Here is a 20990-nt window from a genome sequence, read left to right as displayed (position 1 = left end):
TTACCTTATAGAATAAAACGAGTTTTATTGTCACCGAGATATATAACTTTTTTTTTTTTTTACTTACTTATTTTTTAGTATATAGACTTTTAAATTCGCGAATATAGGAAATGTTCGACGCGGAAATTCGCTTGCAACATTTTTTTTAAAAGCGAAAAAAATAGTAAAATAATTCATTCAATATGATTAAATAAATAATTCAAAATAAATGTTTCACTTTCGTGGCTCTAGAAATAAATAAAATAATAATAATTTTAAAGTTTTATTACTCAAATTAAATATTACAAATGAAGGATTTAAATGAAGTTACCTGAAGTTTCATTCTTTAAATAATATAATATTTTATCATTTTTATTGGTACTATAATTTTTTGTTATCGTCCAAATCATTATTAAAGGGCAACTATTGAGCCTATTTTGATACAGAAAAGCATTTGACTGGGTAATGTGTTTTGTTGACGTTTGCATTAATTAGAAACTTCTTTATAGAAAATAACTTGAAGAATACCTAAATTTGCATGAAGATATTGTTCGAAAATATCAAGAAATGTCAAAGGATTGAAAAATATTACTTCTACCAGGATGAATCACTATCATATTATCATCGCGATGTGATAACGTTTTTATAGAAATCTGTGAACTGGTAATTAGAACGAAGATATGAGATTCAGTTTCTTCGATATTTCCCGGATCATATTCCGATGGATTTCTTTTTGTATTGATAAGGAAACGCAACATTTATCACTCAGTTTTATTTACAACTAACGTACCGAGAAATACATGAAAGCGATGCTTTAATACAGGCCACGAGAACCCTTCTTGATGAAATTCTGATGAACAGAAAGTAAAAATAGCGATTTTTTTGCAAAATTATGAATTTTCTAATTTAATATTCTTGGTGTTTGGACAGGTTTCTTTATAAAACCCGTTTAAATTTTATTTCTATTTTTTGGGAAATTTTACAATGATTTTTATATTCGCATTAAATGCATTTTAATGTTGTTTTACATCTTTAAATGCTATTTTCTCAAATTATAATTTTTAGTTAAATTTTCTTATGAAAATTCTCGTAAACTGAAATATAATACATATTTTTTATTCGAATTTAGCATAATAATTTCTCATTATGTTCTGGAGGATAGCTCATAAGTCTGGAGGATAAGTAATTGATTCATTTAGATATATTTTATAGTTGTTTAATTCTTCATTATATAAAAAAATGAAAATTTTATTTCAATTATAAGTCGGAAACTCAATTCTTAAAGAATGGATATAAATACAGCTTATTTTTTAGTTCAGGAATTAGACAATATGTTTCTTAAGTTTTATGCAAAATTTACAGCAAATCTTTTAATAAACCTCTAAACTATAGAATTCTTGCTTTATACTTCCTTTTAGGCCTCTCCCCCTCAAAATAAGCCTTTTTTTATTTTATTTTTTCAATTGTAAAAAAAATATTTAACTGGTATTTTTTGGTTTAATATATGGATTTGTTTCAATCTTTTTTATATAAAAATTCTAAAATATCACTATTTTACAGTGTTTTTCAACCAATTCATCTCGAACATAATCACATATCTTAAAACGTTTCTATAATTTCCATGGAAACATCCCGATTAGATAACATCTATGTGATGAATTTTTGGAACGCAAAATCTCAACTCAATACCTTACTAAAATGTTTTAAAGTAAAAAGTAAAATGTTATTCTGAAATATTTCAAGTTTTTAGTAACTTTGTACTGTATGGAAAAGAAAGATTATATCTGTAAAGTATAGCATTTTTTAAAGGATTTTTTTTCCATGCTGCACTCTGAAAACCATGATTCTTTATGAAATTTTCTAATTTGAGTTTTTTTAAGGGGGGGAGGGCATTATTGGTATCACTTTTACACACTTTTATTTAACTTGACTAATTTCATGTTTATAAAGAAAAAATTTTGTAATTGATTTTTTAATCCCCTAATGTACTGAGTAGCAATTAATATTATGTATATTTGTGTGTGAATATGTCAATATGCTATTTTAATATTTTCAAATGTAATGTTTTTAAATTCTTCAGTTTTAATTTTAAAAGTTTTAATTGAGGTTTTAATTTATACCAACTGATGAGTTCTTCATACGAAATTTGTAAACATTCATCACATTTTCTTATAGTTCTTTATAGTTTACCTAACTTTTTTTGTACTCTTTCCATTTACAATCAGAAGTTCAAAATCAGGATGAATAAATGAATTTATTTTTTTATGTATTTCTATATATTTTTATTCTTTTTAGATTATAAGAATATAATTTTTAGTTTTAAGCGAATCAAAACAGTTGTAGGTTATGCTTATTACTATTCATTCTCGGATTCGGGAGACGTCCGTGCTTTTGCTCATGCTCTAAAAAACGTTTATTGCATCAAAAAAGTGACGAGAAGAAACGAGAAGTGACGAGACGTTTGCATTTAGCAGTATTGTAAAAGATTATCCATGGAATTAGGAAAAAATAACAAACTTCATTCAATGCACTACCCTTTAATAAATTAGAATCGGGATAGTTTCGGAAAACGAACAGTAGTTAGTGCTTTATATTGTAAATATTTCCATTTTCTGTCAAAGCTAATTTATGAAATATTAAAGAAATTCGATTCCGAATGTTGGTTTACTTTAAGATAAATATTGAATTAATAACCATACAAGATTCGCTCTGTGAAAGTGTTCTCTGGAGACAATTGAAATTTACAATGAAATACAATTTAATGTTTCCTTTTTTACTTTCTCGTATACGGAGACAAAGTTTAATAATCTTCAAAAAATTCGAACTCGAGATTTTGACGAATCTTCACGTTTTATACCTCCCTGACTTCGAAAAACACATTTTTGGAAAATGTCCGTCAGTCTATCTGTCTGTGACAACGATAACTCAATAACGCTTTGAGTTAGACAGGTAAAATTTGGTATATAGTCTTGACACCAAATTTGTAGAATTCTATTAAATTTTGAATAAAATCTGTTTTAAGGAAGTTCGTCTGTCCAACTGTTCGAATATACATATTAAGTTAACACGATAATTACCAAATGGGCAAAGCTAGATAAATTAAAGTTGGTACACATATTTAGCATCTGTAAAGTAGAAACATATCTTATCTTTGGCCAAATCCAATTAAGGTACGACTGTTTGTCGGTCTGTACTTTCAAAAACATGTATATGCGATAGTTAAAAAACACAATGGATTAAATATATCAAATTTCGTGTGGAATTTTTTGAATTCATGTTCAGTTATGTGTCAAATTTTTATTTCAATCGGTTGAGAAAGACGCGTCTAAAAAAGAAATTCGATTTTTGGATACTATTAACCGCTTTCCAGGGATTAATCATGAAAGAGGACGCCGTAGGTTGAATAAAAATGCTAAATTCAAGCCAAAAGTTAACAATTTCATAATTATTGTACGGCTGTACGGCAATGCCTTGTAAGGGGCTATCTGGCATGACAAGTTTATTAGAGAATATGTGAGAATGTTTTGGGAAGACTTCTCCAGCCAGTTTCTCTCATAAATACAAAATTTTTTAACAAATCAAATTATTCATTGGGTAAACAAGTTTCTACAAATAAATCAATATATTATAGAATAAGATTTAAAAAAAACTGAGGATATTAAATAAAACTAATATATTTAATTTATATAAAGTAAGGAAGGGTTTTTGAAATAATAATAATTACAATTTTTTAAAAAACTGAAAATGCAAAGAAAATACACTTTAAAGTAAATAAAAAAAAAATCTTATTTATTATGCATAAATCTCTGTAAATAACATTTTAATAAACTTTGAAAAGAAAAAAGGAAGAGAGCGTTAGAAGAAAATGATTCTCTAGCACTAAATGGCTTTCAAGCGTTTTAAAACTTCGCTCACAAAATCCATAAACATATTTATTTATACATCATTCCTCTCCCAACCAAACGATATTTCCTTCTAATAACCCAACTTTGGCGTTCCCTTGTTATCGAATAAAACCCCCGCTGATAAAAATTCCAGCCTCGCAAACTGTCACCGGGTTTAAAACAGCATGTGACAAGTACCCCTATTTGCAAATGAATAAACTGTGGCATGTTCTGCTTCTTTTTTTCGCAAATTACCACAATATCCACCTTTACATCATACACCCTGGAGGGAGTTCATTTTTAGATACCCATTATACACGTCTACCATCCGGGGGGAAGGGAGGGAGGTCGAAAAGAATCAAATGCTACTGGCATAAATCATCCGACGCCAAAATTTAATAGCCAACAAGGCGCAAAGTAATAACAAAACCTCTTGTTGCATTATGCGATTCAAAATCAAATTGGTCCTTTCCTGTTATTCTTCAACTTCTTTCAAACGCTGCCGCTTCCTTTTCTCCACCCTCCCTCCCCCATCTGAAAGGTGTCAGAAGTTAAGTTGGGGGGAAGGAGAAGAAAATCCCCCCCCTTTCTCCTCTCACGTGGAGTGAGAAGGTTAATAGAGTGCTGCCGAAGACCCCACTTTTGTATCAAAAGACCGCAATGTACTTTCTAATTTGCAGATCTACTTCGTTTATAAAACGTAATCATGGATTTGGGGGATGGGGAGGGATTGCGGCTTAATAGGGTGAGGGGTTGGCTTAGGGTAGAGATTGTAAGCGGCGGGAGGGTTGGTGGGGATGTTTGTGATGCAAATCGTTTGTGTCCTGACAGGATGTCGGGAATGTGCTATTGTGGACGTTTTATTGGTGTTTGACAAATATATTAAGGTATTCATCTCGTTTAGGAAAGTGTTTTGAAGAATAGCTTCATCGAAATAACTTTAGAGAATAATAAGTAATCATCTATTAGTATTTCAGTTGAAGCGGCAATTATGATATTCTGGAAACTAAAGAATAAATTTTTAAAAATTTAAAGAAATATTTTTAATAAAATTCTTATTTAATTTTAAAGTTTATTATGTTACATTGCATTTTGCAATGGAATACTATTTATCCGAATTGATTTGATTTTCACAATTTTTAGGTTAAAGTTTAATTTAACAAATTATTGCATTGCATTTAAAGTGGTATTTGTGCGTTAATCGCAGTGGAATATAAGACAGGATTTTGAATCGTATATCAAACTTTCTGGATCTCCGCAAGAGGAATATTTTGAGACCCCGTCTTTTAATTAACTAAATTATTTTCATATTTCAGTGAATTTTTGACTTAATCAATAAGTGAAGGATTTTTTAAATATTTTATTTTAATGTTTTTGTAAAAATGTATGGTTTATTTATTTATTTACTATAACTCATGATTGTGTGGTATTCGAATTTATAAAGAATGGTATTTAAATAAATAAACGTTGTTTGAAAATGATGTAACAACAAAATAAACATAATGAAACAGTTAAGAACTTGATCAATTATTCCTGACTAACTATTAATATTATCCTAATATTTCGCAATTCTTAGGATTTGAATCTCTGAATTTTTTAGTAACGGGCTGAAAGCAATCTTTTAGACAACTTTCTCAGCTAGGTGCCCTAGGCCTATTCGAAAACCCATCACTGATTTTTGCAGTTTCGTATATGCAAGTTAAAAATATTTGTACAACTCATTATTTTAATTAAAAGTTAAAAAAGAAAGAAAATTTCAATTTTTTAAAACAGAATCATTTCATTTTTATTGTAATTTGGTTCTATATAAAAATTTAAATCTTGTGACATTATTCGCCAAAATGTTTTACTTATGTATCAAAACCAAAGGGATTGGACTCCCAAAAATTTCTTCTCATACATTCTAATAAAAGTGTTATCCCAACGGTTGCGGAATATTAACATTTGGCAGGAATTTAGCATTTTTGCGAAATCTATCGTGTGATTCTTGGCGAGTTATTCGGCGATTAATCTTTAACATACAGTTAATAGTAGTGGATAATAGAATTTGAATTTTAGATATATTTTTCACAACCGACTGAAACCAAAATTTGCCACCGAACTACAGTTAAAGTTACAAAATCAGATAGGATATTTAATACATTTATGTTATCTTGTTTGCATATCTTTGAAAGAACTTACAGATAGACGGTCAACTCCTTGTTGAATTTGGCTCAAAATTCGAAAGGTGCTAAATCTTTGTATCGAATTTAACTATCTAGCTCTCTTTGTTTTGTAATTATCTTCTTAATTCATATTCGATCAGCCAGATATGCAGACTTCTTCTGAATGGACTTTGCTCAAAATGTAGTCGAAATCTATATAGCTGGTGCAACGACTACATACCAAATTTCATTTGTCAAGCTCAAGGCGTTTTTGGGCTATCTTTATCGCCATATTGCCAAAAATGTATTTTTCGAACACAGGAAGGTCTGAAAGGTGGAAATTCATCAGTTCGAATTTTATCACAATTACAATATTTTCTCTAAACTTTGTATATGAAACAGTTTAAGTTTTTTAAAGGGGGAATATTCTTCCCACTAGGAGGTTACCACTTTTTCGATGTTCGTAATCATCAGACTATAAATTCCCTGATTTGGAAGTTGATAAAATCATTTTTTCTAAAATAAAACAAAAACAGTTTTTTTTTTATATATTCCACCTCAAAATTTAATCAGTATGAATCTAACTTGACTCTAAACAAAGCATAAAGTGCGTTTTCATTTTTATTTTAAATATACTTGAATGTTAAAAAAAAATTTCATCTGATTTCCAGGACTGGGAATTTTATGTTTCCTTAAGATTATCAAACTTTTATTACTCAATTCCTGAAAAATTCGGGTGTTTTAATAAAACATGAAGTGTGTTTTAGATTTTATTTAAAATATATATGAATGTTAAAAATATTTTTAATAGTTTTTTTTCATTTTATGTCTCCTTAAGATTAAATCATTTAATTCCTGAAAAACTCGAAAATACAATATGTTTTAATAGCTTCCTGCAAAGAATAGAACATACATTTTGCTGATTCTCAGCATTTTAAAGACTGAATAAAAAATAATAGAAAAAGTGACAATCATATATTTTTGCCATATTTTGTTATAATTCTTCAAAGTAAAATACTTAGGCATTTATTAGACGAAATGTTTAATATGAGCAAACTGGGACAATGCAACGAATTGATTTTTTTTAGGAACCTAGAATTATTTATATTTAAACACATCTATTTATCTAAATTTTCATATCTTAAACGAAGAAACTGCTTCATTTCTTATGTTCTGTTCGTTGGCACAAAAGAATTTCTTCCATTTCTGTTTCATTTCATTTCTTTCAGTTCGGAGAAATTTTTCCAAAAACAGAAATGAAGAAATATTATAAGCTAAATAATATTTCCATTAATATTTCAATAATAACTAATAAAGAGATACTGCGTTCAGTAGAAAAAAACTTTTATTACGAATTTATTTCGTAAATTTTTAAAAAATAATTTGTGATATGACATTGAATGAATGAAGTGATATCACATCATTTAGACATCTATAAATATTGCGTTGAAAAATTTCTAATTAAAATTATTTATTTTATTATGAGAAATCAATAAAAAATTAAATTAAATTATTTGGTGATTAGGTATTTATTACTCGGTAAGAACCGAATCAAAACATTTATCTTAATTGAAATATATATCAGATGCATGTTAATGACTTTAAAAAAATAATAATATTCTTTTTTCGATCAAAATTTCATACATTAATGCATGTTTTAAAAGTATAATTAAATATTAATTATTAATAATGATAATAATCACAAATATAAAACCAATTTAGAAAGACCTCTTAGTATCAAGCGGCAAAAATAATGTAACTTCTTTAATAATAAGTAGATGATTAAGCTTTTGAATGTTAAATTATGTGTTTAATTAAATTATTATTAATCATTAATTTTTAACACTTAATTCAAAAATGATGAGTAGAAACGAAATTGAATCTGAAGTGAATCTAATGCTGAATGAAAAAATTTGCAACTAAGTTTTAATAGATATGAATTAATAATTGCATACGTCGAATTAATGGAATATCAAATGTCTTAACATTACGTCGTCTTTTGACATTAAGGTGGTATCATTCGAATTTTAATTTATTTTCTGAATTATTTTATTTTATTTTAATTATATACAATTAATAATTATTTATATTATGAAAATTGTTAGTATTTGGATTATTTATTTATTTTATGAAAATAAAAATCATAATCTAAAAAACTTGGGAAAAAAATGCGACATATGTTCCTATCGGCAAAAAACAAAAGAATTCCAATTTGACATGTGGACGATGTAGTGTAACAACCTTAGAATTAGCTTTATCTATTAAAAATCGTTGTATTGAAATGGCAGAAGGAAAACAACTTTGTTGATGGGTTCCAAAATTTAAATGAACAAAAATTTCTTAAATGGGAAAAAATCACTTTTAAATCAAATTCGATATCGCATTTCATATAAAAATTAAAATTTATCTACATTAAACCACAGAAATTGCTTAGTATGCTGAATTTTCTTATGTAAGTTATAATTACATAAGAATAAAATCGGATCAAAAATAAAGAAAATATTACTATGCAATGGAATAAAAAAAAGTATAAGAACAATATAATATGTTGGAGTTAAAGTGATTAATTGGTTATTATTAATAATTAAATAAATACATTAACCGTGACCTATTCGATGAAAATAAAATGTAATGAAAATATCTAAAGGATGTTATACCAAGCACAGGAAAAATTTTTGAAGAATATTTAATTGAAAAACAGTTGAAAAATATTTCACATCAAGGTTTTGAAATAATTACAATATTTCACTATATAGAATATATGAATTAATACCAAATACGATTGATCTGAAAATATTTTATTAAAAAAATTCGATAAATACTCATTCTAAAGATAAAAATTAATATAGAGTTGAAATCAAAAGGGCTAAAAGCAAATCATTCGAATATGAAAAGTTAAAAATCAACTGATAACAAAGAAATAATGAAATCAAATGAAAAGCTGTATGAAAACATGCATTTTTACTGAAATTTTTACATCCAAACAAAAGAAATTACTACTTACTAAAAGAACTACTACTACTACTACGCTTCATCCTAGAGATGTAAGACGGAAATTGTAATTCTTCAGTTTTCAACAATATTATTCAGATTTAAGAAATTTTTAGTTTTAAAAAGTTTTGGTACTATTAATTTTTGAAGAACCTGATTTCTTCATTGAATAATTTTAAAAAATAATCATATTATCAAATTAATCCTTTTTAATGCATATTTAAAAAATAACTTGTTGCCCATCTGTCACAAAGTTCTTGTTTATTAAATTTTCATGTAACATTATATAGATTTTCTTCTATTTTCAAAAGGACGAGTATTGAAGCTAATATTTTATATTTTGTACTTCATTGAAGCTTATATATAAATTTGTATTTTTAGATTAGTAAAAGAATGATGGGAATAAGAAAAATTATTTTCTTTAATGAAAAATTGTCCAACTGAAAAGTGCAAAAAATGAGGTTTGAATATAAATTGGAATTTTTATCACGTTCATGTTATGATTTGAGTTTTTCATCAATGTTTCAAAATTTTCTTTCTTTTAATATTTATTGTGACAAAAGTTCTTCATTGTACTGTTTTTAGTGCTTTAAGTATTTACGATTTTCTGTACATACGACCTTCAAATTTTTTGAGGAAAATTTTATTCTATACATTTTAGTGTGCTGAAATTGCGGGTTTTTTTTTTTTTTTACTTTTATTATTTTCAACTTTTTTTATCTTTAGTATGGTTTGCAATACATTATTTTGAAATCTTGTTATCAATTTTTCTCTGATTAAATATTGTAATCAAATTGTGTCTTCCGTATAAGATCGAAATTACATAAAAAATAAGTTATTACCAATATGGAAGTTCAAAACAATTTAAAATATTGGATTGACACCAGGAAAAAAAAACCTGGTACAAAATTTCAAAAATCTATCACATCAGGAAATAAATGGAAAAATCGATACTAAAATTTTATCCTCACAAAAATGAAACAAGTCAAATTTTAAAAAATGCGTGTTTTAGTTTATGCAATGTACATTGTTGAGTGGTCATTCATAATTTAAAATCTTGGAAAAAAGTGATATTGATGCGCCAGCTTATTGCCTCACGTTGGTAACATTATAGTATTTTTGATATTGTTTCATGTTCATGATTGATAGTACTGTGTATATTGATAAATAGTGAAAGAACTCAAAAAGATGAAAGAGAACTCATATTGATGAAAGTGAAAGAACTCATCGAATGGAGTCGTCAGCCTGCTTACTCAATCTAATTCCTTTAGAACATACATGGGAGGTCTTTAGAAGACAACTGGCAGAACACAGTCTGCTACCGTTTAGTCCAAAATGTCTTGTTGTGGAGCTTAAACAGGATTGGCAAAATTTATCTCAAATTTGCTAAGATTATATCATCGAGAACTTAATGACACTTTGTATATAATACAATAATAAGTGGATGAATACTTTATTAAGTTTACATATCGCAAATAGTAATAATAGGATAATTTCAATTATCACCCTAATAACCATAGATCAGTAAACTTACCCTTTTGTATCTTGTGTTTCCTATATATTTTTATAAATCTGTTACTTTTAGCATTATTTTTTTAGGATCCTTTGTGTTTTATATAATAATATTGCTTACAATAACATAAAATTGCTTCAAATTATTTTTCTTAAATATTGTTCTTTAATTTGCGGACTCCCTCTGTTCGTTATACGAGTATAAAAAATTGGAAAATATTTACAGATATTTAATAATTAATTATTTTAATTGGAATGGATAGTAGAAAAAAAAAAACTACATTTCCTGCGTACTAGATTACGTCTGAATTTACTTTTGAAACTTATATCTGTAGATGTAGATTTAACATCGAAACTTTGACTGCTCGCTCATATAGAAACTTCGTTCAGCGATAATGAGGGATTAAATAATCTAACAACTACAAAATCAATCACCAAAAGTCCTGCAAAGGCATCATAGGAATTCAGAAAAAACGCTTGTTGGCTTTTTACTTTCTTGAAAAAAGTATAAAAGAAAGTATTGAAATTGTCAAAAAATTCTGCCTTAATATTTTAATGAATTTAAGATTTCCCTTAGATCAAAAAACATGTTTTTGGAATTATATCTATTTATCTGTGAAAATGATAACCCGAAAGAAGATGGAGTCACAAATCACGAAATTTGCTTCCTGGACTTCACTCCAAATTTGCATATTACTGCAAATTTTGACTAAATCTATTTATGGACAGATTTCCTGTTTGTTTTTTCATGCCCATGTAAATACGGTAACTTTAATTATAAATATTTAGATGATGGGATTAAATATATAGATTAATCTTTAGATTTGTAGATCCGTATCTAATTTAGGCCTAGTCAGTTAAGCGGTTAAACCGTTTGTTGTTCTGTTTATTTGTGAAACTCAGAAATGGTTTCACAAACAAAATTCGGTATATGGTTTCAATATTATTAAGTATTATTTAAAATTATTAGCACTGTAATGAAAATGTAACACTTTTTATTATAGAAAATAATTTTTTATTCTTATTCCAAATATGCTAATTTTATTATTAATTCAAACATGTTCTTTGAGAAAAAAATTATCAAAGAATATTTCAGAATAGAGATCATTTCATATAACTTTAAATTAAGAATTATTGAAAAATATTCGAACGATCATAGTCTTAGAACGTAGGAGGTGCTTAATAATTTTTTTAAAAATCAAATATCAATATTTATTATTTTGCTACACCATTATTTAGTCATAGCCATTGCCTTGAGGCATTTATTTATGCCATCAGCCAATTTCTCCGTTTATATCCTGGTTAATACTATCTACTCATCTCTGACAATCTCAAAAATAGAAAGTTTTTATAAAGACCAATATTTTTTTGATATTAAAAAAAACAATTTTTGGTGAGATTAAAGTCTGAACCTAGTGTCGGTCATTTCTCCACATTTTTTTTGAAATAATCTTCTTTTCTGTAATAATCTGTTTTGGGCTTTATCTAGTTAAAACATATACTTTCAATCTGTATATAACTTTACGATAGATTTCTACAAGTTATTAAATTGGACTTAAGCAAATACTTCTAGTCACGTTTCACTGTTGATCAACTCAGAATCATCAACAATTTTAGAGGTAAAATATTCATATATTATTGCATTTTCACCTTCAAGTTTTAATGTCTGTTTAATCACCTTACTTAATTGTTGATATACTATTTCACGGTTTTTTATTTTCTCTTATACAAAGCATAGACAATGTATTCTAATCATTAAAAAATTGTTGGAAATCAAGACCCTCTTCAGTTTCCTTGAAGTACGATTCCCTAATAACTATGTCATCTTTTCTGAGAAAAGCACTTATGAACCTGGAGCAAGATCGTGAAGATAAACTTGCACACGAATGTTTACCGCTTCGTAATATTATAAAGATAGCCAAGGATGCATTTTGGAAACTTATTCTTAACTAATTAAATGCAAAATTTGGCATAGAATTATGGCTTTAGTTACCAAGACCATATATCAAATTTTAATAATTTAAATCATTGCATTTTTTTAAAAAACGCAATGATTAAGATTTATAAATGCTATAATTTAATATCATTGTAATAATTTACAAGCGTGCAAATATACTGACTCCAAGACTGTTGATGGATTTACTTCCAAATTTCACATGCATCTACATTTTAAATGCTTAATATGTATACCAAATCTTATTTATTTAGCATTTTGTAGTTATCATGTTCATTTGTAGTTCTATCGACAGGCAGGCTAAATTTCTTTTACTGGATTTCGTTCAAAATTTAAAAGAAAGTAAAAAATTTAGTGTATAAACCAGATGTCAAATTTGATCCATCTAGCTGAAAGCGTTTTTGAATTACTTTGGTAGCAGACAGACGTAAATATGTTTTCAAACTTTGAAGGAAATGAAAAGATTCAACAAAATCTCAAGGTCAATTAATTTTTTTTTTATAATTATAACATTTTCTATTTAAATAATATCGTATGCGTAGAATTAAAAATTAGCATAATTTAATTATCGTATTATTATTTAATTCAGGCTACAAAAGATTCTAAAAGTCTTGTTCGTAAAGACACTTTGTATGAGTTCACATTATATTCCATATAGTTTTTCTTGTAAATTTTTGTTATTTTAATTCATTGGAATCCAACTGAAAATATTAATACTGTCCCTGACACTAAAAATTATATTTGAAAAAATATTTTCAATTCTTTTCCATTTATCAATCCGAATTTCTGAAATTCAAAGAAGTTGTTGAATTAGAGCATTGATCCATTAAAAATTTACAAAAATTATGTTTTGCTCGTGTTCAGTATCAGTAACAATTAATACTTTGAGTTTTAAAGTTAACAAAGACTGAATATGACTATTTCAGTAATATTTCCTGTGAACAATCATGACTAGTTGGTTTGTTGATGAGTTTCATGTAATTATTTGTATTTTTTTGAAACATACTGAATTTTTTAACTAAATTTTTTTTGAAGTAATATATTTATTATATATTATATTGTTCTTATGATAAATGATTATCTATGATAAACATGAAATTAAATTAGTGTAAAACTTTTTTAAAAACCTGTGTGTTTTTCAAAAGAAAGAATAGTAATAAAAAAAGATAGTCACAAAATTAATTTCAAATAAATAAAATTGTTGAGACTTCATGGATGAAGAAAATCCAGAATTCTTATTTTATTTGGACAAATTATTTTCTAGTTATATAATTAAATCAAATTATTTCCTGATTTTGTTCAAAAATTCAAATGATATTTCACAAACTTGCTATCACACAAAGCATAATGAACAGAAAGTTGAAAGACTTCTAAAATAGTATGATTTATATATCTATTAAAATTTGAAGATTGAAAATAGTTTGCTGAAAAAGTCATTAAGAACAAGTGATATAAAATATTTAACTCAAAATTATAAAATAATAATTTCATAAAAAAAATAATTATTTAATTAAAGAGAATAATGTATTTCTTTTAAAACCAATTTAGTATGCTGATTTTGCAGTTAAAAATATATAATGTAGTTTGAATTGTAGATGGCAAAGATTTAAATAAATAAATGGAAACAACTAAATTACGACTTCCGAGGTTCGAGAAAATTTTCGCATGTTGATATAATTTTTAAAAAATAAATGATGGAAATTAGACCATTATTATTTTTTTAAATAGTTGCGTATTTAAAAACAAGTAAATATTATTCCAAAATTATATTTTTAAAACATCGGAATTTCTCGGTTTTGCAAACATTTTTTTCTGACTTAACATTCAAGGTTATCATTTTTTAAAGAAAAGGATAAAGTAAGCTTTAAAATATATTTGTATTATTTTAAATTATATTTGGATTATTTTTCATTTTTTGTTCAAGAAATTAGTTTTTCTATTCGTAATGACAGAGAAAGTTTACAGGAAAAAAATCTGTATCGAAATTTTTTATTTAATTTTTCCGCAATTTAAGATATAAATTCTGCTGTTTACTAATTAGCTTTCATCTTTTAACATTTCCTCAGATGTATTATTTTGACGTAATAGATGCTTAAAGAATATCCATAAGTTTCAAGTTATAAATGCATTAAAGCTGGAATCTACTTATTCTTGTTGTCATTCTGTTTCCTGGACAGTCAAAAATTTATAGTGATATTACTTATGAAAAGAAAGCACAAAATATAAATTTAAAATTTTAATGTATTATGAAGTATCATTGCCAACGACAATAAAAAAAAATGAATTTCAAGCTGATTCTCTATTGTGTGTTATATAGTAACTTATTTGTACGGTAAGCCAGCCTTTAATTTAATCCTCGAGAATATGAAATTGAAAACGGTTTGAACAAGATGTGTTCAATCGAAACCATTTTTCAAAGAATGATGGACATAGCATCATTTTTATAATCAATCAACGAGGATTCTTGTATTATTTCCCAGTTCATACACAACCACAAAATTCTGGACATTAAATCTCAAAGGGAAAGAGAGGACACCTGAGTGCACTATTAAAACAACGCTGTTATTTCATTATAAGTATTAACGGTTTATTATACAATAGAAATATTTATGTGTAAGACCAAAGCTCTAAGTGACTCATCCAAAAAGAATTAAAGTACAATACGCTTTCGATTATCCATGGCCGTATTACCGTCTTAATCCCAAAATTTTCTTTTAAAAAACTTCAATCTTTACTTATAATAAAGATGCATATGTGTGTATTGGCCTTCTATAAGCCAAATTGTTTGACCTAGAAATACTAAATTGGACCCAGATGTGCTTTGATTGGTGAAAATTTATGACATTTTAAATAGAATTTTAATAAAATGATAATTAAAGTAGATTTTGATGTTTTAACGCAACAACTTTCAAAAATATTCTCAGATTAAAAAGGGTTTTTACAACAAGTTTAAAATCCAAAACATTATCTTTTCAATGATGCCAATTTAGTTGCTATAAAATTCTTTAGTTTAGATTTTATTAATTTTTAAACATATTTTAAATATATTTCATAACAATATTTTCACTGTCGTGAATGAAACTGAAATTGATTTATTTAGAGGATAGATGAACTGGATACAATATTGCTATAATCTCATGGAACTGCTCTTTATTAGAAAAATTCATATGCACAATGAGCAGTATATATATAAAACTATTAAAATAACATGGTTTAAATGCCCGACAATTACACAGAAACAAGGACATGAATTTTTACCTAAGCGATTTAACCGAAATTAAATATAACCAATATCTCCGAAGAATCAGCTGGTTACCAAATGCAACTTGTTGAAATAAAAGTAGGGGAAAAAAAAAAAAAAACGCACACAAATAAAAGCAAAAAATAAATAAATAAATAAATAAATTATAAAGTAAATAATGCACCTTACAACAACTCATAATGTTTATCAAGTCATAATTGAATGAACAATCTACCTACTGAAAATAAAAATTGTTTAAAAGCATTTCGTGGTGATTTCATGTCTTTGTCGGTCATTTTGTGGATTATTTCTAGTGTCCGCGTCTTCCAATACAGTGGATAATCAAGAATTTATTGTAATATTAAATATTCAAGAAAACTGTTTCCAGGAAAAATAAATTTAAAGCTTTAATTTATTAATTTTAAGTATAATTTTTTACTAATTATAGTAGTTGAAATGCATTATCGGTCCACATAGGAAAGTCAGTACGTTTGTCAAATGGTTATAGCAAACAGGGAAAGTTTGTCAGTGGGAAAAATTGAGTAATTATATCAATATCTCAACATTTTTGCGTAATTTTAGTAAGACTGTATGATGCTACATGATTAAATCTACATGCTACATGCTCTTATCTTGCGTTATTGTTGAGGGGGGGGGTAGAGAAAGGATTAATGTACTGTATACTAAATGATTGAAAATGTATACCTCCTAAATTTATAATTTGAGTACCTGCAGAAACTAAGCAAAATTTAGACATGAAACCTCAATCAGTTGTGAAGTATTAAATTGTTTAATTATTATATTCTGAAGTGTATATATTTTCAATGTATTCTTTTTCTGATTATGTGTTTACCATCTATTGAAATGAACAAGGTCAGAAAATGTATTATGCATTAATGTATTATTTCAGCATCAATATTATGTAAATGTATTATTTCAGTACTATGTAAATCATATAAATTTACTTTTATATTAATAATTTTTTATTAATTTTTAATTTATTTTTTATAATAATTTTCTATTTATTAATTTGAATGCAAACAAATAACATCTAAAAAGAAGGAATCACTGAATTAAATTCGTTCGATAAATGAAATCTTCATTTAAGAATTTATTAATTTTATAAAACGACTTGTTTTAAAACTCATACTTATTAATTAATATATTCAAAATCTAGACCTCACGTTACAAAATATTTTTAATGCATTTTATTTTGCTAAAGTGTATTTCTTTGCTAATGGAACTTTGATAGATAATAAAACAATTCCGATTATTGTTTGATTGTTCCTTGATTTTCTATTAATTCTTTTCTTTTTCAATTTGCTTGTATGCAAACTTAATATTTATATTCCTTGGCATACAATCATTATAAAACTTTTGGATTAAAATGGAAAAAAAAATTTGATTTTTCTACAATTGTTTTATGTCATTAGTTTTTTTATTTATTTATTTATAATTTCTCACATAGAATCTTTTTCTTTAATTTGAATTTTTGTATTAGAGATATATTTAACATTTTTAAGAGATATCAAAAAGAAAAATGTAGGAAAGAAAGAAAAGAACAAGAATCAGAAATAAATTTCATCTGTTTTGAGCATGAGTTTAAGTTATTTTGCTTTGAAACATTTTTTTTAAATTCTTTTTTCTGTATTTAGAATTTTTTTTCCTGTTTGGTTGTCATTTAAGACGACTGTATTTATCTCTAACTATTTCTCAATATAAAGTATATGTTCTACAATAAAATGAATATTCATAAATTAAAAAAAAAACTTAAAAAAAAACGAAATACTTAATCTAATTTAAAGATTTCCAGTTATTTACATGATGAAAGAAACCGCTTTAATGTTATAATGATTATCATTTCATTTTAATTCATTTTTTAATTAATTTTCATACTTGGAATGAGCAGGTAAAAGGAAATTCAAAATGAAATTTCCTTCCAGTGCGGAAATATAGAAAGAAAAGTGTTAGAGCAAGTAATCCACTTACCGTTTGGGCATCGGGAGGCGTTGACAGCGGACACCTGTTGATGCAGCACCTCGCAGTCTTTGTCGCTGATGTCCCTCTGTTGGTCGTCGGCAGGGCCCAGAATGTCTCTGATAAGGAAAGACCGCATACGAGAGTTCAGCATGGCGCCCACCAAAGCCGCGCTCGAGTTGCCGTCGCTAAACATTCATTTATTTAGTTCGAACACTTCCTAATCGAGAGTCCGTTTCGTTTGTTCTTTTTGGCCACGGAGTGTTAAATTAGTCTATTTACATCATTTTACATGCCATCAATCTTTCAAATTATATCAGTCAATAAGTAAATTCAGTCTATCGGGTTATTTCCTGTCGATTATAAGTAAAAATGAAGTTCTAATCTTTTATTCATTATAGTACACTCGTTTGAAAGACAAAAATCGATTGAATTATCAATTAGTTCATTCGAATTATAGCTTCTGTTCCAAGATAAAATTCGGAAGTAAATATTTATGCAGTTACTTTCATTTTTTAATTTTTTAGTCAGATACTTTTTATGGCAATTTTCATCTAATTTACTACTACGACTCTTCCAATTTTTTTTAATAAATCGTTTGTGATAAAAACAAACGATAATTTTTTTTTTCTTCACAAAAATGATTTTTCAAATTTTATTGTAGAATTTCGTAGAAAAGGATTAATTTCTTTCTAAAAAGAAGTATCAGATAACTTTCAACCAATATAACTTCTTTATTTCTTCTCCTTTTTACCGCAGAATATTTTGAAGTTAAATTAAACTAAAAGACTTTTGCCTACAATCCTAATTGCAACTTTGATTGTGCACGGAATACATTCAGAGAATTTTTGGAGCATCAAACCAATCTCTTTGCTTCTAAATAGCTGCTAATTATTCGATAATTACCTTTTTAATGACGAATTTTTTTCTCCTTTCTAATAGCTGAACAATTTAAACGAGAGATAAAGCGATTTCATCTTTTGCTCTGTTCTAATTTTTTGCACTCTCGGCGAAACGGAGCTCCGTAAAAATTCTTCATTTATAAGAGATGATCTCCTTGCATCAATTGTTTTAATCGAATTAACGACCGGGTGCTCACGATCCCTACCTCTCCGCCAATAAAAATACTCAAAACTAAACGAAGCAGCAGACGATCTCCGTACCGAAGCATTAAACAACTAAACTCTGGCGCCGATTAAACCGTTCTTAAACGGTAGTGAAAATGTGTCTGGTAAAAATGTTTTTACCATGTTTACGAGTCATAAGGCAGGGTCTGGCATTTCTGGGCGCGACTCGCGATTGGTCGGTACGGGGGGTGCTCCTTAATGACGTAACGGATCGAGGGATGGGCTAGCAGGTAAAATTAAACACGCCTTATTAGAATACAGGGTGGGTTGCGCTCGCTCCTTATTGGTCGGGAGAAAGCAATCTGCAATTCAGTTATGGATTCCGTGGCGGTCTTTTGTGCCCGGGTATACAAAAATATATAAATGCATATAGATAGAAAAGGCCCTTGCGAGAGGGTTTTTGCCCCAGCTGGTTTTTGAGACGGGTTGGTTTTTATTTCTGTGCATTTATTTGTGCGCTGATAAATAGCGAAAGTGGTTCACCGAAGAAGGGGACGCGTTACCTTCTGCGTGGAAGTTGGGGTTTTTTTGCTACGAGGGGTCTTTCTTTAGAGCTCATGAACTGGAAAAGCGCTTTCACAGCTGAACTATCGGTAGTATATGAAAAGAGTGACATTGTTATTTACATCTTATACAAATTCTTGTAAAAGATAAAATAAATAGATAAATGGATTTTCAAAGCTTTTAGCTTAAGCAGTTTCTCTAAAATTTCGTAATTTATGTCAAGTATCTCGAAAGATAAATTTCTTGAAATCTTTGGCATTCAACTTTAATTTTTTTTAAAAAATAGCATTTTATTTCACAACGCAGAATAATTTTTTGTGTACTTCAGTAAACTAATTATTCAAAAGTTTTTTTTTTTTTTTTCTCTAATATAATATAAAATTCTATTCAGAACATCTTTCAAAAAATGCTCACCGAACAGAATTTTTAAAAAAATGAAGCATTGTCGAATTTTAGTCTTATCCGGCGTCCTACAGTTATTTAATTATACAACATTAATAAATTTTAAAATATTTTGATTTTCTTAAAAATAAAGACCAGTTTTTAATTAATTAAACAATAATTGGTGATAATTTCACAAATTTCCTTGAGGATCTTTATTAAATAATCATACATATGTAATCAGACGATTATAAATAATTTTATCGATTAATCAGGCGATTATAAATAATTATATCAATTAATCAGGCGATTATAAATAATTATATCACATTTACCTTTTGGTGATTAGGTAATAATTACCACTAAATTTGATAAATGTGATAAATTATTGAATATTTATTAAATTTATCGGTTAGTTCATAAAATCTTCTACTAAATGATTATGGACAATAAACTTGTTATTATGTTTAGTTACCGATGATAATGTATAATTACTGGTGATTATTTAAAAATGTTTTTTTTAAATTGAGATAAAATCTATTAAGAGTAATCATCGGTAATTATAGAGAATTACTAGTTTATTACATTTACCGTGACATATACATATGAAGAGGTCCAATTATCCAATTATAGGAAGTGCAGGGGGTGTTTTGATTTCAAAAAATATTTTATCTTATTTAACATTGTAATTATTTAAACAACATTTTTTAAACAATAAATAAAAAAATGATGGATTTTGACGTGCTTTTAAGATATAAGGCGTTCGTTCAAAATATGAAGTTACTTGAGATTTGGGAATTTTTTTAATCTTTTTATTTTATTCACTTCGGCATATTCATCGTTGCTCCTCGCATAATAACGTCCATAGTTAGATAATACCCATTTATTATTTAATTTATTTATTTATCAAGTAATAAATGTAATAAAGACTAATTTTAATTATTGGATAGAGTACTCTAATCATTATCCTGAAATCTGCATGCTCCTTGTCTTGGCCTATTCTCGCTTTCGATTATTAATTATCCGATGTAAGACTAAGAAATCTTTTATTCGTCTTTTAATTAAAGGAGCTTTGAAAAATTCTTGTCAATGAAAAATGTTTCATAAAATTATAGTTTCCTTTAATAAAGATTTGAACAAATCACATTAATTGTTTTGAGAACGCAGGAATAGTTGTCAAAGTAAAAATTTTATATTTCGAGCCCCATTTAAATTGGGAATTAAAATTTAAAAGAATTTGTTCTAAAATGACACTATAATAGTATTAAAATTCCTGTGAGGAATATTCTAAGCATG

The 20990-nt window shown here is 27.0% G+C and overlaps 1 protein-coding gene across 1 annotated transcript in view; it reads right to left on the bottom strand.

Moving 5' to 3' along the window:
- LOC129987452 (homeobox protein ceh-30-like) overlaps window positions 1-17878 on the bottom strand; it is a 40288-nt gene extending 22410 nt beyond the window's left edge. Inside the window, exon 1 of the mRNA XM_056095434.1 lies at window positions 17695-17878. Coding sequence (XP_055951409.1) covers window positions 17695-17878 — 184 coding nt within the window. The remainder of the gene's footprint in view (window positions 1-17694) is intronic.
- Between the last annotated feature and the right edge of the window lie 3112 nt (window positions 17879-20990).

Source organism: Argiope bruennichi, chromosome 10, assembly GCF_947563725.1.
Source record: "Argiope bruennichi chromosome 10, qqArgBrue1.1, whole genome shotgun sequence".
Classification (NCBI taxonomy): Eukaryota; Metazoa; Arthropoda; class Arachnida; order Araneae; family Araneidae; genus Argiope; species Argiope bruennichi.
This window is presented reverse-complemented; position numbering and strand designations above follow the sequence as displayed.